Source organism: Scylla paramamosain, chromosome 37 (genome assembly GCF_035594125.1).
Source record: "Scylla paramamosain isolate STU-SP2022 chromosome 37, ASM3559412v1, whole genome shotgun sequence".
Taxonomy (NCBI): domain Eukaryota; kingdom Metazoa; phylum Arthropoda; class Malacostraca; order Decapoda; family Portunidae; genus Scylla; species Scylla paramamosain.
In genome coordinates, this window is record NC_087187.1 from 3031377 (window position 1) to 3054277 (window position 22901).

The 22901-nt window shown below is 39.6% G+C and overlaps 1 protein-coding gene across 4 annotated transcripts; it reads left to right on the forward strand.

Moving 5' to 3' along the window:
• The first annotated feature begins 213 nt into the window (after positions 1–213).
• On the forward strand, positions 214–21353 carry LOC135091362 (WD repeat-containing protein 82-like). Of its 4 annotated transcripts, none has more exons than XM_063988944.1 (10): positions 221–932; positions 3465–3642; positions 7888–8167; positions 9347–9444; positions 9894–9960; positions 11188–11391; positions 11794–11962; positions 12664–12783; positions 13115–13207; positions 14207–21353. In XM_063988944.1, exons 3-10 carry the CDS (start codon positions 8007–8009, stop codon positions 14237–14239), a joined length of 945 nt encoding a protein of 314 aa, XP_063845014.1. In that variant the 5' UTR covers positions 221–932; positions 3465–3642; positions 7888–8006; the 3' UTR covers positions 14240–21353. The 4 variants fall into 4 exon arrangements, with proteins under 4 accessions (XP_063845017.1, XP_063845014.1, XP_063845016.1 ...); XM_063988946.1 differs by lacking the exon at positions 221–932 and adding an exon at positions 2052–2101; XM_063988945.1 differs by lacking the exon at positions 221–932 and adding an exon at positions 2994–3145.
• The last annotated feature ends 1548 nt before the right edge of the window (positions 21354–22901 follow it).

Consider the following 22901-nt stretch of genomic DNA (forward strand, 5'->3'; position numbering starts at 1 on the left):
CAAGTCTCACCATACTGGTGAACAACAGGTCTCGTTCTTGTCTGCGACCAGTCCGTCCGCTACCCGAGTCCCCGTCCCATAGTCTTGTAGTCGTCAGTCAGTCGTCAGTCTCGCGCGTCGCGACGCAGGACAGGATTTTCAGTTTTCATTAAAAATGTCTAAAAGAGAAAGGAAAGAGAGAGGAGGCATGTGGTGCAGTGCCGAAAAAAGCAAGACGGGAACAGAAATATAGGCCCGAGTGGGAAAAACAGTTTCCGTGGGTGGGGCCTGCAAAGAAGGATGCTTGTAAGGCCATGTGCCTTATTTGCAGTGTTGAAATAACCGCCCAAGTCACAACTCTGAAGTTGCAAGAAAACACTACAAAACACAAGAAAATGTGTGCGCCATCCTCATCCAAAAAAACTTGTGGAGTAAGTGATTCTGTTAAGGCTGCTGAAATAAGGCTTACTGCATTTATGGTGGAACACAATATAAGTTTCCGTTTGGCCGATCATCTGTGTGAAGTCCTGAAAGGTTGCTTCTCTGATCATCAAGATCAAGATCAATCTGGCAACGCTGACACAAGTTTACCAGTCAGTGTGTCGCGTCTATGCGTGGTGTTAGTACGCTTCTGCTTCAACTCCCAGCCTGACAGAATTTGTGGTTTTTTTGTGTGTGTGTGTGTGTGTCTGTAACCACGCCTACACAGTGGCTACCGAAAAAAAAATCAATATTATTGGAAGTTGAACACGAATAAAAACAAGTGTACGGTGCACCATGAGTTAAACCTTCTTTAGTTGGTAATGAGGAAGGCGTGGGCTCTAGCAGTGGACACCGGAAGGCAGCAGTGGGTGAAAACAAGCAAAATAAAGAAAAGTTTGGCTGTGAGAAGGTGCTAGACAGCCAGCCATAGTGACGAGGAGGCAGGAAGGTACATCACCACCACAGGGAAGGTAAGGTCAGGAAGTGTTAGAATAAATTTAGGTAACTTAACGTAACTTTTTAATGAATAACTGAACAATCCACGGTTTTAACTCATTTTAACGCATCTTACCTAACCTCCAGCACAATATATCCCTGTGTCAGCCTCGTCTCGTAGCTAAAAAACCGTAAAATTTAACTTAATGAAAATGTAAACAATCTGGGTCGTCTCTATTTATCAGCCATTACCTATCTTATCTGTGAGTGTTTTAAACCAATACTGTCGCAAAGCGGAGCCACATGACCTAGCTTTAATATCCGCTTGTTAGATATACCTGCCATTACTTAGTTTAAGTTTGGCGAGGGTTTAAATGAGTGAGAAGGGTTGGTCGTCCCCTCCACTTTCCCCCCCCAACCGCCATCTTGGATAAGGCTCCCCAGCCCCCTCCAGTTCCAATATTATTTTTTTTTATTTCCTAAGTATTTTATTTCGGCTTGTAGCTAAGATTTTATGGTTTGTAAAAATATTTCGTTGTTTTTTAAGTTATTTGAGTGCGTGTGTTGCGTGAAAAGTGGTGATTTTGGCCTTGTTTTTGTGTAAATAAGAGGGCCGTTTTCGGCGTATTTTATTACGGTCCCAAAACTAAATGTTTTATTTCAGCCTGTACTAGGTTCTTATTGGTTTTAAAAAATAGTTGGTGTTTTTTTAAGTGTGTTGCCGTCCCGCTCAGTGAAATGCGTGCACCGTACACTTGTTTTTATTCGTGTTCAACTTCCAATAATATTGAATTTTTTTTTCGGTAGATTTTTTATTTGTGCTTGTAGCTCACTTTAAATGGTTTTAGAAAATAGTTCAGATTTTTTAAAGTGTTTTCCGTTATGTTTAAGCCAGAATGGGTGGACATTTGAACGATTTTAAATGGGGTGAAGGTTCCAACAGTTTCCAGATACTTCTTTTTAAATATCTTTAATACTACTGCGTTTTGAAATATGTTGTTATTTGTGGCATTAGTTAAAATGTGTGGCAAGTCTGAATTTATAAAGCATTCCTGTCTAGCTGCGTTTTTTAGAGGGGTCATTTTCAAAATGAAATACGTACGTACGTAAATAACAGTCGCTATGACGTCATCAACCCCCCAGCCCTCCCAGCCGTGACGTCATCAGAGTGGTACCTTCCCTAACTCCCTTCCAGTCCCTCCCAGTAAATATTCAGTGTTTTTTTTTTTTTCAAGGTATTTCAAGGTGTGTGTCTGTGTGTGTGTGTGTGTGTGTGTGTGTGTGTGTGTGTGTGTGTGTGTGTGTGTGTGTGTTGCCTTATTTTTCGTTGTACAGATGGTGATGCAGTGTGTGTTGCTTTGTCTTTCGTTGTACAGATTGTTATGCAGTGTGTGTGTGTGAGTGTGTGTGTGTGTTGCCTTATCTTTCGTTGTACAGATGGTGATGCAGTGTGTGTGTGTGTGTGTGTGTGTGTGTGTGTGTGTGTGTGTGTGTGTGTGTTGCCTTATCTTTCGTTGTACAGATGGTGATGCAGTGTGTGTGGTGTGTGTGTGTATGTGTGTGTGTGTTGCCTTGTCTTACGTTGTACAGATGCTTATGCAGTGTGTGTGTGTGTGTGTGTGTGTGTGTGTGTGTGTGTGTGTGTGTGTGTGTTGCCTTGTCTTTCGTTATACAGATGCTTATGCAGTGTGTGTGTGTGTGTGTGTGTGTGTGTGTGTGTGTGTGTGTGTGTTGTCTTTCGTTGTACATATGCTTATGCAGTGTGTGTGTGTGTGTGTGTGTGTGTGTGTGTGTGTGTGTGTGTGTGTGTGTGTGTGTTGCCTTGTCTTTCGTCTTACATATGCTTATGCAGTGTGTGTGTGTGTGTGTGTGTGTGTGTGTGTGTGTGTTGCCTTGTCTTTCGTTGTACATATGCTTATGCAGTGTGCGTGTGTGTGTGTGTGTGTGTGTGTGTGTGTTCGTTGTACAGATGGTGATGCAGTGTGTGAGAGAGAGAGAGAGAGAGAGAGAGAGAGAGAGAGAGAGAGAGAGAGAGAGAGAGAGAGAGAGAGAGAGAGAGTTGCCCTTTCTTTCATTACACATGGTGGAGTGTGTGTGTGTGTGTGTGTGTGTGTTGCTCTGTCTTTTAGTGTACAGATGGTGATAAAATATAAATTAAACATAAGCACATAACAAACAATAAAAAAAAACGACAAAAAAACATTAAATCTGTCTACCTGCCTCACCCCACATCCCAGCCTACTCCAGGGTGAGTAGCAGTAGTAGTAGTAGTAGTTGTTGTTGTTATTGTGTTTATAAAATTTTTGTTTCCATAGAGAGAGAGAGAGAGATGCAGATTTTTTCTTTAATTTTCAGTTTTCTTGTTTTAAATTCACTCAAGTATTCTTAAAACATTATAGTCATTAATTAGAAGTAAATAAAACACCTAATTAATTTATTCTTTCATTTCATTCTCTTTTCCTTCCTTTTCTTCATCTTTCTTTCTTTATTTTGCTCTGTTAAATCATCCCTAACCTAACCTCACCTAACCTTTACCTAACTTAACCTAACCCAACCTAATCTTGCAGTGAGAGATGGGGAGGAGGATTTAAAAGGACATGTTTGCAGTGCGCTGTCAGCCCTCACCTGTGCCGCCTCCCCCATTGAGTGGGTGTAGGCCTGGGAATAGAACATATGCAGACGTCTTGGCAGTGCTGTGTATGTCTGTTTGTCGATGGTCAAGAAGGAACGTAGCAAAAGTTTAAGGTCTGTTTGGGTGTTTTGGGGTCTTTGGGAGGGTGTGGCAGTGTTTGGGAGGTTGTGGTAGTGTTTCAGGGGGTGTAGCAGTGTTTGTGAGGGTGTGGCAGTGTTTGGGAGGGTGTGGCAGTGTTTGGGAGGGTGTGGCAGTGTTTGGGAGACTGTCACAGTGTTTGGGAAGGTGTGGCAATGTTTTGGAGGGTGTGGCAGTGTTTGGGAGGATGTAGCAGTGTAGCCGCACTGGTTGGGCATCAATTGGCTCTCAGGTGATCTGTTTTACTGATCACACCCATCATCATAGGGTCAAGGAAAGGCAGTTCTCCCTGACACGTTTATTGATGAGGTAGGCATGACCGTAAGAACTGCGAACAAGTTCTCGGTCTCAATTTCTTACAAAATAACATTATGCACTGATATTAAACACTTTCAACATATTACAATATTCATTAACAATACATGCAATCAACTTGGCACTATGACAAGTTGATTTTTTTACTAGAAAATTAAAGTTTTTACCTCAGTCACCATCCTGCCCGTCTTTGTCTGAGCGCGACTTGGCCGTGAGTGAGGCCCGCAGGCGACCAGCGGGTTAACCCCACACTACCAACAAGTGAGCATCGGCTTCGGTGCTTAATATAGCATTGAATACTGATACTTACACATATTACACATTTTCATGCAAATAGAAAACTATTGAACATTTCACTTATAAATGCCAAGGAATAATGACATGAGGTACATATGCTTTACATACAGTAACATGGCTCCCCTAAATTGTGTAACAATTTACCTTAAATTAACATTAGTATGTACCTTAAAACTAGGATTAGCACATATGTTTTTTTACACTGGCTCCTTGGCGGGGATGCTCTGGTCTATTATTATGCATTACTTTCTAACAGCAATACTAGACTATGTATTGGCCTCTCTATGATGGTCCTGTTTGCCTTTGTGCTTCTTCCCTGGTTGTCGAGATTACAGTCTGACCCCAGGACCTTAACCTTTCTTACTAGGCCATCATGATTAGGAGATACTTTATCCATTTAGGTTTGACATAATCTGGCACCTCATTATCCCATTGAACTGCATTCTTACATAATTCTTGTAAAATTTGCTTTCCAGTCAGTATGAGAGGTGACACTAGACCTAATGGATCATATATAGAGCTCACTGTTGACAGAATGCCTCTCCTGGTGAGTGGCTTGTCTTTCAGCTTTATTCTAAATTGAAATGTGTCAGATTCTATGCACCACTCAACTCCCAAAGTTCTTTCTATAGGCAGTGTGTCTTCATTCTTACTAAAATCCAAACTTTTAATTCCATCTGCTCTCTCATGAGGAGAAATTGCAGCTAATACATCTTTGTTGTTTGACAAGAACTTATGAAGGTTAAAACCTCCCTTGTAACATAATTCTTTGCTCTGCTGAATAAGAGTGACAGCTTCATCCATTGTAGCTACTGACTTCAAACCATCATCAACATAAAAGTTGTTTCTTACAAACTTGGCTGCATCAGATCCACACCCATAGTCATCTGCAGCTTTCTTAAGTGCAAAGTTGGCTACACTTGGAGATGATGTAGCTCCAAACAGGTGAGCTGTCATCCTGTATTCAGCTATCTCATTATTAAGGTCACCATTTTCCCACCAAAGGAATCATAACATGTCTCTGTGTTCTGGGTTGACCTTCACTTGATGGTACATTGCTTCTATATCACATACAAGTGCAATCCTTTCTTGCCTAAACCTACACAACACTCCAATAAGTTTGTTGGTAAGGTCTGGGCCTTGTAACAGGTTCCTGTAGTTTGCACTACAGTCAAAGACAACTCTCAACTTCTTTGGCTTTCTCGGATGATAGACTCCATGATGTGGAATGTACCAGACCTTACCATCATTCCTAACTAAATCCTTTGTCGGTACAACCTCTGCATAACCCTTTGCAATCATATCATCCATGAACACTTTGTAATCACCTTTGTGTTGATTATCCTTCTCAAGTTTGGCTCTTAACTTCTTGAGTCTCTGCTCTGCTAATAGTTTGTTGTTTGGAAGCTTGACGTTATCATCTTTAAGAGGTAGGGGCAACTCATAATGGCCATCCTTCAGCTGATGTACTCCTTCTTTCATCTTACTCATAAACCTTTTATCTTCATATGATAATGGAGTGTCAGCTGACTTTCTATCACTGAAGTCAAGTTCAAACATATCTCTCACTTGAGAAGGATTAATCATCTCTTTGGTATTAGTAGGAAACAATAAGAAATTAACCCTCTTTTCTTCATTGATTTCTACTTCTTGTGTCACTGTTCTGTAGACTACCACTGTATCCTCCAATGGACTTGAATGGGGTGAGATTCTACCAATGATCCCCAACCTAGCTCTGTCCTACAAGCATAGGGATGCTTCTTGCTATCACCTGCTATTTGCTCTTCTGCCATAATGGCTTCTGTACAATCAAGACCAATGAGGAGTCCTATGTCAACGTTTGGGTCATATTTCATTAGTTCATCAGAGATTGCCTTTAAGTGGGGCCAGTCACAAGCAGTCTCGGGCCTTGGTATCTGACTCCGTCCAGCTGAAATGTTTTCTGTTGAATATGCTGAAGGGATTAATATTTCCACTTCTTCATTATAACCTCTTACTTTAAGTCCATGAATTTTGATAGAATCAGTTATTTGTTTTCCACTTACTGTGTGGATATTAAGTGACACTGATGGTCCGCTAACTCCCAATTTATTCAGAGTGCTTTCCTTGATGAATGAAGCATCAGACTGCTCATCCAGCAGGGCATACACTAAAACTATTCTCTTCATTACTAACATGATGTAACCATACAGGAACTATCATGGTGTGCATGTCATGTGTCACTGATTCTGTAACTTTGACCTTATTTGCTACTACTGTGGGTTTATCTTTAGGCTGAGTTGCTTGTGCTGGCACCTTTTGGCTCTCAGTTCTTGTCATATCATCATTGTGAAGATTGTGAATTGTGTCTTTTCTCCCAGAACAGCTGTGGGTTAGAGAAGCACTGTTTGAAGCACTGTCTTAAAGCTCATCATACAAAACCTAATTTATGTAACCTAACCTACCTAAGTTATCCTTACCTACCTAACATATTTTACTAGGGGAGTGAGCCCCCTGGCTAGTGAATGTGTTGGGGAATTTCTTCTTAGAATTTTTGGTAATTCTATGGAATTTTCCAAAGATTTACAGAAACAATCCCAAGATTTTAAGGTTATGGTGTTACTGAATACTGAATAGGTGGTTATGTACTGACCAAGGTTAGATTAAATTAGTTCAGTAACATTTAGTGGGGTCCAACCTAACTTGCTAATCAGGGGACTGGCCCCTCTGGGTCCCCAAAGGCTTACTAATATAACCTAACTGGTATTATTTTAGGAGAAGACAATAATGCTTTGCACATTTAGGAGTGTTGTTTTTTATTACATTTATGGATGCTGAGAAACTTACTTTATTGAAGTTTTCATCACAAATTAATAGGTTCCGTAATATAGGGAATTTTTGTCGGGTGATGCGTGATTAGGTTAGATCAGATCTGCTTAGATTAGGTTAGATCAGGTTAGGTTGGGTTAGATCAGTTTAAGTCAGGTTAGGTTAGGATAACCTTTTAAGCTATCATCTCCATTCAAGTAACCTAAAATTACTGTTACCGTGTTCCCCGCACTTAAACCCCGCTTCCCGACGAGTCCCCAAGACCGTAAGGGGGATAATGGGAAAACAGGCAAAATTAAATATTTCCTCTATGTCCCATATCTCTCCCGGCTCCAAATTTCTCCCGGGAGAGATCTGGCACGACGACGTCCTGAGCGGCAATCACAGGAAAGTAGCAGTTCTAATAATAATAATGCCTGCACTACTATTGATGACCATTGTAAAAGACGGTCAGAAAATCCAATAAAATCCTCAGAAAACTTTTATTCCTATTAATCACGTTGAGACGGAGGCGCGGTGCGAACTATACCAATGAAAACAAAGTAGTGATTCCAATAATAATAATATTATTACTACCAGTAATGATGTAAACTGAAAAATAGTAACAAAATCACAGCAAACTAGATAAAACCCTCATTTCTGGGAGCCGAGATGGAAGCGCGGTACGAACTTTCCCCACACTAATGAAAACAAACTAATAATTCTCATAATAACTATATTCATACTATTACTGATAAAAAAAAAAAATAAAAACTAACAAGATTCAATCAAATCCTAGGGAAAATCCTTGTCCTTTACAGCCGAGATGGAGGCGCGGCGCGAATCTTCCTCACGCTAATGACAACAAAAGCTGAGTTGATGGTTGTTTGTACCTGACGTCTTGTCTCTCCTCCTCCTGTCCTCCTCCTCCCTGGTGACCATGAAGTTGGTGGACCACGTCGTCAGGTCCTTCAGGGTGGCCAAACTCTTCAGGGACAACACGGAGAAGATAAATAACATTGACTTCTCGCCGAGCGGAGACTTGCTGATAACCTCCAGTGACGATGACCAGATAGTGATTTATGACTGCGAGAAGGGAACGTGAGTGTCTCCCCTTCTGTTATTGGCGGTCTGACGAAGCAATAAAGCAGTAAAGGCCTGGTAAAGCTGCCTGCACCACGGGGAAGCCAGCGTTTCTTTGTCCTCAGTAAGGGGCGACCGGCCATTCTCGGCCTCCCCATCACGAGAGTCTGGTGTTTGGCTCACCACACCTCGAGGGGAGCCACAGGGAGCCAGGAGGCATACACGTGGCACCTCCTGCACCATACATAATATCGCATATATATACCTGTGTCCACCTATCAGCCCTGTCTATGCATTTGTTTTGTCTCTTCATGCCCCTTATTGACTGGACAGGACTGCACGCTAGATTCCTTGACTGACCCAACAGCCTGATTACTGAGTTTATCCCCGTCATCCACGACATTTGATAGTAGTTTCTCCTTATCTACTTTTGTAAATATAGCTTTAAAAAGTTTTGAACTTTTTACCTGCCCTATCCTGATTAGGTTAGGTTGTTAGTACAGTCAGCCAGTGCTTCAGGAGCAACCAAATGTATGGATGAGGATGACAGCTGGACACTGATGTATATCCATCTTATAGAGACAGCCACATGTTGGCCTGCTAGCATTTTTTAAGCTTCCCTCATATTTCTAGATTATGTGGCCTTCATGCTAATTTTTCCCTTTTCTTCTTGCATTACACTTTCAATTTATTACAAGTGAAATTTACTTTGATGACATCAGAAGTTTCTCATCATATTAAAACTGGCAAGCTTAACTGGCGGGGTACCTCCTGGGCATATGATACATCCTATGGCCTTGAAAGCTTAGCAAGCTGTTTATTGTTGTAAATCTATGGTATTCTGTGAATTTCATGGAATTTGTGTGATTGTGTAGGGGAGACTTAAACAAAGCATAAGTTGTTTTTGTTTCACTTTCATAAACTTTATTTTTTTAGTTAATGGCTTTGAAGAAAAATACTATTGAAGCTTAATATATCAACATTTTTTTTTGTTTTGTCTTGCTTTGTTTGAAAAAAATGTACAACTTTTTCACCATTGATATTCTCCATTTTTTTCCTGTTTTCATTTTACATTTTTAAGCATTTTATAAATACTAACAATTGCCCTTTAGTTGTAGTTTGTACTTGACATACACAACTACTCTGAAGGATCCTAGTAAAGAAGAATTGTCTCACATTGTACTATTTTGTGCATAGGAACAAGAGGACTTTGAACAGCAAGAAGTATGGCGTTGACCTCATCCACTTCACACACGCCAAGAACTCTGCCATCTATAGCTCTACAAAAATCGATGGTGTGTGACAATTGCTTGGTGTGGTATTGCAGTGTTGAGATATTAGTGTGTGACAGTGTATCAACTAACCACCTCATGCTTGTGGCTGTCCTGTGCATGAACCAGTAGTGTTACGTGATGTGGTTGTAGCCATCTCACAACTTTTCACATGTTATCATTGGAAGTATCTGTGTTGGGTGTCATGCCATTAGGGGAGCACATTCCTTTATTTCTCTTCCCTTCATCATCTTATCCCACACCATACCACTCCTCCTTCCAGCCTTTGCCACACCTCACTGTCATCCCCATTCAGAACTAATTGATTGTGTGAATGGAAATGACACTGAAGTGTGTCAGAGGATAGAAAATTATAATTCATAGGCAAAAAAAGATACTGAATTAATTGGTGGTAGCATTTAAGTTCTTAGTTTTAGTAATATAATAATAGTGGTAATTATTTCCTCTCTCAGACACCATCAGATACCTGTCACTGCACGACAACAAGTATATCAGGTACTTCCCCGGACACACCAAGAAGTAAGTGTTGCTTTACCCCCTTAGTGGCTCAGGAGGCTCATAACACTTCAACTCATTCACTGTGCTATGGAACAATTTACAACACTAAAGACAATGTACAGAATCATTCAGAACATCCAAAGAAAGAGGAAAGGATGAAAAGAGTAGATGATCCAATGTCTAGTGTTATGCTCTGAGGTGGCTGTAGAAAAATAATAAATGCTTTAGAGTAGTTTGTGATTCAAGAAACAGTGAAAGGGTTAAGGTTATAATGTTCCAAACATTAAATAGCAGCAAAAGGGTTAAGGTTATATTGTTCCACTAGTAAAATGCCTCGGAAGGCAAAGGCTGTCAGTAATGCATCACTGGAAGTGGTATTTCAATAAGTGAGAGAGAGAGAGTGTGTGGCAGTTTCGGGCACTCCGCATAACACTCACTTGCCTAATATTCAAATCACTCTAGCTCAAAACTTTGAAGAGCCCAATGATTGTGCTATATACTGTTGAATAGGTATATATATTCACTCTCATTGAGACAAAAGGAAGTTGGTAAAAACTGCAGAAAACTGACAGTCACTTTACAAAAAAATTTATACTCTGTTTTGGGTATGTGCAGTAGTGTTGCAAATTTGACATGCTTTTTTGTTGTAATTTATATTATTCTTATTAACGACAAAATTTGAGCTTGATCAGTTAATTAGTTAAAAGTTAGCATTTTGACTCTGTGCATGCACAGCACTACTTGAAAATTGACATATGGAATTTTATTAAAATTATGACAACATGACACTTCTTAAGTTTCATTAAAATTGGTTGAGTAGTTTTTGAAAAATCCCTTTTTTGACAGCCTTCTACTTTTTGCAAGTTACCCATTGACTTCACCTAAAAGAAGAGATGAAACCTATATCATATGAAATTGATAGAGTTGTGCTATCATATGGTGCTGATTTTGTTATGATCGGCTACATAATTCTGGAGATAGCGTTTGAATAGCGTTACAGTTGGGCTGGGCTGTGCCGGGCCAGGCCAGGCTGGGCCACTCACAATGAAACGACAGCCTTCATAGTAAACTTTGCTTCGCTCACACCATATGATTTTAAAATAAATGTAGGATATTATAGATGAAAGCTCTTCCTTTTCATTACTCACACTTCCTGCCTCACTCCTTACTCATTGCTCACACTTCCTACATTTCAACACTATCTGCTTCATTGTCTACTCTTCCCTCACACTCCTTATTACATTTCAGAGTAGTCACCTTAAGCATGAGTCCCATTGACGACACCTTCATCTCGGGTTCAATGGACAAGTCGTTGCGTCTGTGGGACCTGCGATCTCCCAACTGCCAGGGAATGATGCATGTGGGAGGGCGGCCTGTGGCGGCGTTTGACCCCGAAGGCCTCATCTTTGCAGCTGGAATAAACTCGGAGATGATTAAACTATATGACTTAAGGTTAGTGAGCTCATGGGATAGAAAGGTGGTAGTAAAGATTATGGACACTGATATTCAACTTTTCAATCTAAGGAAAAGGAGAAAGAAAAGTATTGAAGGATTAAGTGGGAAAAATAAAGTAGGATAGCAAGGAGAAGCAACAGAGGAAGAGAGAAAGAGAAGAGAAAAAGAATAATTTAAAAGCTGTTGATACTTATAGGAAAGATTGACCAGCCATGAAAGGGTTTATAGATACTTAAACATGTATTAGCTATAGATGGAAAAGAAAGAATAGGAGAAAAAAAAAGATCAAGTGCAAGAAAGGAGTAAGATAACAAGGACAAAGAGAGGAAGAGCAAAATTAATAAAAAAAGAGAGAACACAACAACAGCAATATTGATTCACTACCACCATCCCACACAGATCGTTCGACAAGGGACCCTTCAGTACCTTCCAGCTGTCCATGGAAAAGGAGTGTGACTGGACGGGCATCAAGTTCAGTCCAGACGGCAAGACCATCCTCACCTCCACCAATGGCTCCGTCATCCGGCTGGTCGACGCCTTCCAGGGCACACCGCTCAAAACTTTTGCTGTGAGTGATGATGGGAGTGTCTAGGAGTGCTGGTAGAGAGAAATTAGACACAATGCAAGGGAAGAGAAAGATGTAATGTGCTTATGGGAGTGTCTAGGAGTGCTGGTAGAGAAATTAGACACAATGCAAGGGAAGAGAATGTTTTGTACATATGTGAAATCTCTAACTTGGTATAAGACATGCATAAAAAATAAATAAATAAAACTGGTGAACTATTTTAACAGCATAGAAAAGTGTTAATCTTAAAGTAAAAAAAAAAAAAACTGACACACACGCTGTCTTGTATTTTCCATCACTCGGGCTTATACCAGGTTAGAATTCTCTCATTTGTACAGGTATTTTTTTTATCATGGTGAGAGGATGTAAATGTTTGTTGGTGTGGTAAAGTGCTGTGGTGCTGGAAACAATTAGGAATGGTGCTACAGGGAAACTACACACAAAAACAGGAAGACAAATGTGTAATGGACAGGTTACAGGTACCTTTGATTGTTGGAGAGGATGTAAGTGCTTGTTGCTAAGGTAATATGGTGCTAGAAATCAAAAAATGATGATTAACTACAGTAAAAGGGAAGAGAAAGGTGTAATTTATAAGTACTTTTCAATGCAGGGGAGGATGTGAATATTTATGGTAGTGTGATGTGTGCTTTGTAGGGAGAGGCACAGTGTGGTGGTGATCAGTGACATTGTTCCCTCATCCACAGGGCCACCTAAACAACAAGGGCATGCCGCTCGAGGCGTCCTTCAGTCCCGACTCTCAGTTCATCTTCAGCGGATCAACAGACGGAAGGGTTCATGTGTGGAATGCTGAGACTGGATATAAGGTGTGTGTGTGTGTGTGTGTGTGTGTGTGTGTGTGTGTGTGTGTGTGTGTGTGTGTGATGCTTCCATCAGGCACTTCATGAAAGCACAGAAATTTATCACACACACACACACATACCACTTCTACTAATGTATTCCACTGATTATTCATTTTCTTTCATAAACTGTATTTCTTAACATTCTCTTGTCCTCTTGTCTAGTAATTTTTATTGGTATGTGTGTGTGTGTGTGTGTGTGTGTGTGTGTGTGTGTGTGTGTGTGTGTGTGTGTGTGTGTGTGTGTGTGTGTGTGTGTGTGTGTGCTGATGGTACATGCTCCTGTGTTCCTGTACAGGTGTGTGTGCTGAATGCAGACCACACAGGACCAGTGCAATGTGTTCAGTTCAACCCCAAGTACATGATGTTGGCATCAGGCTGCACCAGCATGGTAAGAACTCTCTCTCTCTCTCTCTCTCTCTCTCTCTCTCTCTCTCTCTCTCTCTCTCTCTCTCTCTCTCTCTCTCTCTCTCTCTCTCTCTCTCTCTCTCTCTCTCTCTCTCTTTCTCTCTCTCTCTCTCTTTCTCTCCTTACATGTTTCTAGTATTTTGTTGTGATTTGTAGATCCAATGGAGGCTATGAGTGGAATAAGGTCTTGAGTGCCACTTTTTGGAAAATGAGAAAACACTGTTGAAGTTTGTTGACATCCAGAATGCTATGTCTTTTGAGCTGATGAAGATATCCTAGTGAATTTTTTATTTTATTTTATTTTTTTTTTTAAGTTGCTGAAAACATCTGCATTTATGTTTCTGAATACTGCTATAAGAAAAGATTCCTGTGAGGATTAACAAACCAACTGATGCTCATTGGGTGAATTTTTATGTCTCTGGCGCTCTCATCAGTTGTCTGGCACTTGAAGGTGTGTGTCAAGCTCTGTGATTGGCCAGCAACTTAGCACATGGTGGCCTGTGGCACTTGAGTCCTTACCACTGTGTTGGGACTCCCTCACAGGCACCTGAGGATTGAGGCATGTTTTTACATGAATCCACAGAGAATACCAACCTGACAGTGGAATACTGGAGCCTGATGTTGGTTTCCAAAGTTCAGGTCCTGGGGAAGACAGTGCTAAGCCATTAAGACTTCCTGAATGGATTATTCAAAGAAAAAATGGACCTAATAACCAGTAAGCAGAGCTTGTGCCTTTGTTTGTAGGTTGGTCGGCAATGTGGTTGGTTAGTACCATCTACAAAATGGGATTTTCACTTTCATTGAGGTGATTTTTTCCACACAAGTCATTGTTGTACTAGTAGAAGAAAGACTGGGAAATATGCTGGTGTACATAATTAAAAAATGGCCACCATGGTGGACCAGACCTTCTTCCACTCAGCACCACAAATGTAGATTCCCCTACCACTGGGAAAGCACACACCAGCTAAATGTTTCTCTTCAGGCGTTCTGGCTCCCGGCGCTGGACGACATGTGAGGAGCCCAGGGGAGCCAGCGCACTGCCACCCCCTCCCCTCCCCTCACCCCTTCCCCATAGAAGCCATGGTGGAGGAGCCCACCAAGGGGGAGCCTTGAGGCAAGGCTTGGTCTGGCTGACCTGGGACTGGAGGGTCTGAGGGCTGGGCATTGGGCCAGGAGGTTTAGCTAATGTTTACATCACCTGCAGTCACTGTTAGACTAAGAGGACTACGTACCTTCTAGACTATTGGTGTGAGAGAACTAGTTTACCTAGAGTGAATGTGATGTAGGTCTGAAACAGCTGGGTACGGGGATACAAGGGCTTTATAATGGTCTAAGAGAACTAGGGACTAGGCTTAGTAAGTATTGTAGTGATCAGAGAGGGTGGGGCACTAGGCTAAATGGACTAGGTACTGATGTGAGAGGACAGGTATTGAGCTGGAAAGGGCTGGACTTGGAAAGCTCATGGGGGATTTGAGGCAGCGTGACTAAGCTGGGCCTCTGCACCTCTGGACGTATTAAATCTGGATTAACTCGACAAAGAAATTCCTTATAACTTTTGATACATCTCATTGGTTAACTTGACAAGTCCCACCTCCTCCTTGAGTGCAGACCCATATGATTGGCTGTTGGCTTAGGGAGGAGGCATGTGATTGGCAGTTGCTTGGTGGGAGGGGACAGGATGGGTGGGGCTTGTTTGTCAGGTTAATAGGAGCAGACCCTGATGTGCTGTATGTCTAAGTCAGGGAGTGTTCAGACGGGCTGGTCCTTGGTGGGTAAAGTAGACAGGGTGCTTTTTTTACCATAATTTTTGCATTCAGAAACTTGGGTTGCATGAAGATGTGCAGAACTGAGGTTTGAGGCTTCACTGGATATGGTTTAGAGGGCTTCTGTGCAGGAGGCTGGTGTTCCTGTGTGTGGGTAGTACTGAGTGGAGAGGCAAGGGAAGGCTGTTGCAACTGTGAAGGGGAAATTTAGAACTAAGTGAAGAGGTAAAGGAAAGCTTTCACTATGGAGAGAAAGTCACAGTTAATTCCGATAAGTTACCCCTCAAACTGTTAAGATTGTTAGTTAATATGATGACTGGGGGAGTTATTCACATACACTTTCCATATTCAATGTTACGGAGTTGCCAAACCACTTGTAAATGTTCTTAATACAGGGATACATCTTCATTACCCAAGCAGATTATTAAAGTGGTAGTGTGAGGAGGTCAGCATGGTACTTTTGATAGATAACCACCTTGCTGTTAAGTGAGGTTCAAGTAGTTACTCACCTTGGTGTGTGAATAACCAGCATCAATTTTTATTTTATGTTTCCTTGAATTTGTCCTTGGTATTGTAGTGTTGTGAGGCAACTGAGGCTGTGGTGTATTGCTTATCTTTACTTAACATTCACGTTAGGTTCAGACTTGTCCTGACTCACATGCAGTAGTGTGTCAGTTTTATATATGAAGGTATTGTTTAAGCATCTTTATCTGAAGTGGAAGTGATAGTTTTCTTTCATAGCTTCTTTTCAATACACAGTTGTCTTGGTCAGAATGAAAGGTGTTTTCAGTTGACCTATGAACATGCACTGTACAGATTTTCATGTTGAAAACTAAATATGAAGTGAGTTTTTGTTTCATGAACAGGTGTTGTAGTTCAAGCAAAATGTGTTTATAGTTTAATTTACAATATAAACTATAAAAAGTTCATACTCAAGGACAAAATATGAAGTAGTGCATCTAGAAAAGGGAAAGTTGAAATAGTGACCACTTCCTTTTAATACATTTTATATGTTGCATATTAAATTCATAAAATCAACTTAGGTTAAAAATAAGACATGTATATATGAAGTGAAACTTGTGGTGGATGAGATTGATCATCCAGGTCAAAAGCAAAGCAACACTCATTTGTTTATTTATTATTTTTATATATAACAGTAAGTCCTTTGATAGATTCATGTTTCTCTTTTTTTTTTTTTTTTTTTTTTTCTCTCTCTCTCTCCTGTTACTATGCTATTTTTCTTTTTACTTCACAATTTCATTAAACTGTAGTGCTGTGTGACCCTTGCTGTGTGGCACTTCTTGGTCTCACTCGCTGACTAACTCACTGCCTCACTGTTCCATGTTCTCTTTACTCATTGCACCAAGCAGTTTAGTAAAGAATTCATGCATAACTTAACAGACACCAATTTTACTTTTTATGTAAATGAATACACCAGAGCCCAACCAAAACCAGCTCAGGTCTTGGTGATCAATCATGACAAGGCTGGTGATGTGTCAGAGTGGTATTTACCTTGGGTTTGAATCAGTCCTCCAGCAACAGCGACCTCTCATGGCAAATTTTAAACCTGCTTTCAGCAATTTAGTAGTTCCATGATGCTCCTAAGGGAGTGACACTGCTGGCAGCCACCTCAGGGTAACACAAGTCTGACACATTGCCACTCAGGCCACAAGGTCTGAGTGGATTTTGGGTGGCTTTCACTGTCCTGTCACTACACTTGTACCATTGGAAATACTCTAGCATGGTATAAGAAATGCATGAAAAACAAAAAAAACTTGTGAACTACTTTAACAGTTAAAATACTAATACACGTACACATACACAGTTTTGCATTTCATCACCCGGGATAGAGTTTTCTCAGTAGTATACTTCCTCTGCAGTATTTTTGTGGCAGAGTGAAGCAGCATAAGATATTCCAAGTCACACAGAAGGAATATAATGAGTGTGTCACTACATCACTACACTCATGCCCTTGCACTGCACTATTTTTATGGCAGAAGGAAGTACACAATGTAAAGGGCTCCAAACCCCACAGTAGTTTATGCTGATATCTGACACTTTTACCACTTCCTATATGAACCACAATAAGATAATTTGTAATCATAGAAAGGCATCAGTGTTAGTATGAAGTCTCAAATTTCCAAGAGGTTGCATCATGAGTTATGACCTTTATGCCCTCATATCAAGAAACCGATCATATTTTAAATAGTTTATCAAGTATCATAATCTCTTTAAACCCCCAGCAAAGGAGCCGCTGTTAGTTTTCAGCTTCATGTACATAACTTGATAACCTACATTTGATAAATTTGGTAGTGATTCTATTTATTTATTTATTTATTTATTTATTTTATTTTTTTTGAGAATAAACCTTGTTGCATCTCCTAAGTTGTCATCCCTCAGTTCAGCACACCCTTGCTTCCCACACGACCAAGCCCCGGTGTGTTGAAAGCCCTCGTTACCATATACATAATTTCCCACATGTAAATTTCCACCATGAACATTCCATTCACAAGATTTCCCCCACAGTAATTCCATCCATGATAAACTGGGTCAGGTTAGGTTAGGTCGGTAAATTTATCATGGGAATTATTTTGAGTGAGATTTTCATGGAGGAATCTACATAAGTGGAATTTACCTGGGTGGGATTTATGAAGAAGCCTCACGCCTTGCCTCTTGTCAGGGACAGACTGTCTGGAGGCTCTAAGGTGTGCAGTAAATGTTGTACAGCCCAGAAAATTTGTGTTATTTTTAATATAAATGAAAAATTATTTCTTTATTATTTACCATCTCAAACTTACACTGTACTATTCACAAGGTCTTTTCATTGGTTGTGAAATCTCTGAAAATGCATGGAAGTTACTGAGATTTATGAAACTGCATAATTTCCCAACCAATGCTGTTCATTTGAATTTTCTTAGCAATTCATTGTTCAAAAGTTCACATGTTGCATTGAAAAATATGACTTGTCAGACGTAGGATTCTGGAAAATGTTTTTTTTTTATATATCAGTAATATTAATATCTGAAGTAACAGTAGAATGTAGAAATGCAAGGCTGTTATAAATATTCAGATGTTCATACCACACACACACACACACACACACACACACACACACACACACACACACACACACACACACACACACACACACACACAAGATCATTACTTTACTCTTTCTTACACTCTACATCTCTACAGTCTTATCTTATAACCGATTGTGTAAGATAACCACACATTGTTTTCTTTATTTCACCATGATAAGTCTGAGCCGTTCACACAGCAGTGGAAGTCCTGCCTTATCTTGTCTTGTCCTGCATGTGTTCAATATTTAGAGTTGCCTGTGATGTTTCTCTGGACACATTCTGGGGAAAGCAGTGTAATTTCAAACCAAAGAGAGTTTGTGGTATGAAATAACTTTACTCTCCTTCTTGAACCAAAGATGCTGTTAGCTTATTTATGTTTGCAAGATAGATACTGAAGTTACCATTGCTTATTCATGAAAATAATAATAAGGGAGAAAGCATGTAAGAAGAATAAAAAAATATAATTGTTTATTCATAAAAATAATCATGAGGACAAAGGGATGTAAGGAAGATATTGAAATTAGCATAGTTCATTCATTAGCATAACAAGAAAGATAAGATGTAAGGGAAATATTGGCATTTGTATAGTTCATTCATATACATTAAAAGGAAGATAAGATGTAAGGAAAATATAAAAATTACTAGCACTTGTTGATAGGAATAATTAATTAATGTAACCTATACATTGCAAACTACATAAATTTTCATCAGTCACTCATAAGGATGTTTCTTTATTCATGTAAATAAAAGCACTGACATCACCATTGCATCATTCACAGAGACACAATCATATTCACTGATATTCATTTAATGCATGCTCTTGTTTATGTATGGAAGACACTGTGATAAGAATTAATGGTAATCTTTTAGTGAAGTCTTGCAGTGCATCAGTGTGTCCTGTGAAACATCATGTGCAGCTGGAAAAAGAACTGTGTGTGATGGGACTTGAGGGTCTAGAACTAGCTGTGTGTGTGTGTATGTGTGTATGTTTAGCTTCATCTCAGCCATACAGCAATATTTAGCTTAAGAAAAAGTAATGAGAGTCAGTTGTAAGCAGCCAATAGTATCCTTGTTATAAATGTTATTGTATATTTCTTACAGTCTGTTCAAATTAACCTGGCAGATAGGCTCTTCCTCCTCCTCCCTGAGAGTGTTTATCTTTGGTTGACTCATGGATAAGCCATATCTCCTGTCCACCACAAGAACATCCCTTAATGAAAAAAATCTGAGAATGTGTAATGGGAAGTCTCTGTCGTTCAATCTTTCTGATGTTCAAGTGATAGGAAGGCAAAGGAATGGAATTAGGCAGAGAGACTTTAAGAGGGAGAGCTGCAACACTTATGTTCGGTCTGATTGCCCAATATAAACCAAGTTTGTAGTGTTTTAAGTCTAGCTGCCTCTTTTTTTCACAAGTTCAAATCATAGGAAGTGAAGGAATAGGATAAGCTAGAGAGAGAAATGCAGTGGTGTGTATTGACCCACCTGCTGGAGGCCATAACTCTCAGTATTGCTGGCCCAGCTTGAGTACTTCTGCCCTGAGAAGGATGCTTATATTCTGACAGCAAACAGAATGTGAAGTGAGAGAGGAGTGCCCTGGTGTCGTTAGGTCCAGTCTTACACTATAAATGCAGTATTTTATGTCTTAACTAGAGTATTTTTGTCCAGAAAAGATTTACAATAAGGCAACAAACTTTGTACAACTGCTTGCTCTTCAATAGTTTCTACTTCCTCAGCTAATTTTATTTGCACACACACACACACACACACACACACACACACACACACACACACACAGGAATGGTAAATAGTACGATAATGAATAGAAGAGTTGATAGGAACTTATAATTTCAAAGTATTGTGAGGTAACATCTAAGCATGAACCAGCAAAATCTAACCTTAGGCATGACCAGAATACAAGCATTTCAATCTGATGGAAAACAGTGGCTTCTCCATTGACCACCTTAACTATACTAATGGGACACTAACAAACCTGACTTGGCCTTCTGGTCCTTTCAATAGCTGGAAACATCTCTGGAGGAGTAGGAGGACTTATCTGAACAGGCTGTGGTGACTCAAATCTTTCCTCAAGTGATGTATTGCAGTAACAAGACAGTCCAGGCTGACCAGAACCCACTTGTGTTTTGGGTGTCACTTACTGGCCCATTGTCAACATGTTGGATTTGCATTTAAAAATATTACCAGTTAGTCCCTAGGTGATCACCAAGGTGTGAGTGGATTTTGGTGCATCTTGCCTGTTATGTCACTACATGTTCTTCATCTCACTGTCCTGAAGCATCACAAGGGGGCAGCTTTGGGTCATGCCTTGCTGCTGGGAGTGGTGGGCGTGTTAAGGGGAAGGCTCTGTACAGGACTTGTTTAGGAGGAAAGGTTTCGTACATAATCTCAGGTTGCGCTTGTATGTATTTTTGAACATGTTTTTGACTAAGTGTATGTAGAGAGAATAATAAAGTGATAATGATTGATGGAGACAGTTACTTTGCCAGGCAGTGAAATTAATACATATTCAGAGTGTTGCTGTACTAATAGTAACTAATTGTACCATTGTAAATCATCATTACTTGGCAAATGGTGAATAAGTATATATTATACATATTACTATTGCACTAATAGTAACTGATTCACTACTGTTAGAAATTATAATTAATTTACCAGACAGTGAAAAAGAGTATTACTGTTGAATGATAATTAAGTTATTTAGCAAAGATCTATTGTCATATCAAGATTTTCCAAAATATGGTAAATTTTTCATTTTAGTTTTAATTGCAAGGTTTTTAAAAGGATTGATTTTTCATATCAATATGATGAAAAGGTATTACATTTTCATTTTAAGACATGTGTAACGAGGTGCATCCACTGTACTCTGGTCTCCTTCCTGAGTGGTGGTGACAGGAAGTAAGCAGTCTGTTAGCGGTCATTATCATATCAATTCAGTGTTATTCATGAATTATTGTGTAATAATTGTATAACACTTGTGATGCACTGTGGAATAACACTATTAATTCTGCCTCTGTATACTGTATTGTAATAGTTTTTTGTTGTCATTGTCATGTATTATTTCTTTGCACTTTTTTATATTTGAAAAGTGTAGGATTTTGTAGATTCCATGAACACACACATGTGGACGAACATTCATAGTTGGTAATTCTTGCAATATTCAGTTTTCAGTTTTGGTCATTATCATGATTTTTCTTAAGTTAGGTAATGGTTGAATTTTTTGTCAGTCTCCCTTTACCAATAAAGTATTAATGATCCTTATAGTAAATGGGTGTTTGTTCATGATCTTTCACATTTTTATATAGAGGAACTAGAGTTTATCCAAGTGCACTATTCTTTTGTTTAACAATGATCCAACCTCATCCATTACAATGCAATATGAAGGTTTATGGAATAGTATTTCCATTAACAGTTTCATCAATTTGCTTTATTGCATCAATCTTTATTAATGCATATTATCATATTGTTATTATTATAATTTTTATGCATAGATTTCTACAAAGACTTCTTGGGTCATATTTTTCATAAACCACTTGATTATTATGTTTTATTTAATTCAATATCCCTTTTAAGTTTTATTATTTTTATATGTATACACAGGCCTGCTGATAAGAAAGTTTCCTTAACTATTTCCATTAATTTAACCTCATAAAATACACACACACTCTTGATGGATAGAGACAGAACTTTGTTACAATTTGTTCATAAAGCACACTCATGTAGGTCACTTTTCATATAAATTCTAACTCCAGCCACCCTCCTCTTAGCTCCAACCTGCTTCCACTTAATGCCACTCTCTCCTCTTATGTCCAGCTTTCTTCCTCTTAACAACAGCCTCTTTCCTCTTAACTGACCTCTTTCCTCATAACTCCAGCCTTCAACCACTGAAATTTACTATAATATTTATTCATTTATTTATTGTATACTGTTATAGGAGTTATGTCTCGACTTTCCTTAAACATGGATTATCCAGGACCTTACAGCGGCGAGGACGAATTTAACAGTCTATTTCATTTTAGCATTCTAAAGTTAAATATTGTTGAGGTATTAACTTGAGTATCTAAAAAGAGTGCGTGTATACACAAATCAGTCAGGAGAGCCAAGCATGACAAGGCAACGCATCAAAACAATATGTAAACACTTATCTAAGGTATTGTGTCATGTATTATTATTTATTGATTTTATTGAACCTGTAGTGGAGAGTGTCATGTTCATGCATCTTCCTGATTCGTTATAGTTATATTTATAGTCTCTCTCTCTCTCTCTCTCTCTCTCTCTCTCTCTCTCTCTCTCTCTCTCTCTCTCTCTCTCTCTCTAAGCGAATTGTTTGTTCATCAGTTATCAACAAGAATGATATGTTGTCCTGAATCAACAAGGGAAAAAAATATCACATGCTTGAAAGAAAAAGGTCATATTTGCTTTTACTGACAGCCTCGTTGCATTACCAAGAGTGGAAAGCAGCCTTATCGAAATAAACAAATAAATAAAAGACTGATACACACATTCGTGGCATAAAACACCACCTTTCACGTGTCATGAAATCTGCTGACAGCCTCCATAATATGTAGTCTCGCCAGAAAACAGGCAAGCAGCGAATTAGTAACCGAACGAACAATACCCAGCCACTACCACCACGTCTGGGTGATTAGGTGCAGGACTTGCAGAACACGACCTTCCTCTCCCCGAATAAAGGGCGTGGGTGGATGAAGTGGTTGAGGCACGTGTATTATTGCAAAGCTCCATAAGAACTCATGGCAGACACATTAGATGCATGACTGGGGAGGCGCCATGCAAGTGTGGGCGCAGGCATGGGCCT

Coding starts and splice junctions, on each gene's coding strand:
- LOC135091362 (XM_063988944.1), top strand. CDS start 8,007: ATGAAGTTGGTGGACCACGTCGTCAGGTCCTTCAGGGTGGCCAAACTC. Junction 9,961..11,187: donor TTCCCCGGACACACCAAGAA/GTAAGTGTTGCT, acceptor ATTACATTTCAG/AGTAGTCACCTTAAGCATGA. Junction 11,392..11,793: donor ATTAAACTATATGACTTAAG/GTTAGTGAGCTC, acceptor CATCCCACACAG/ATCGTTCGACAAGGGACCCT.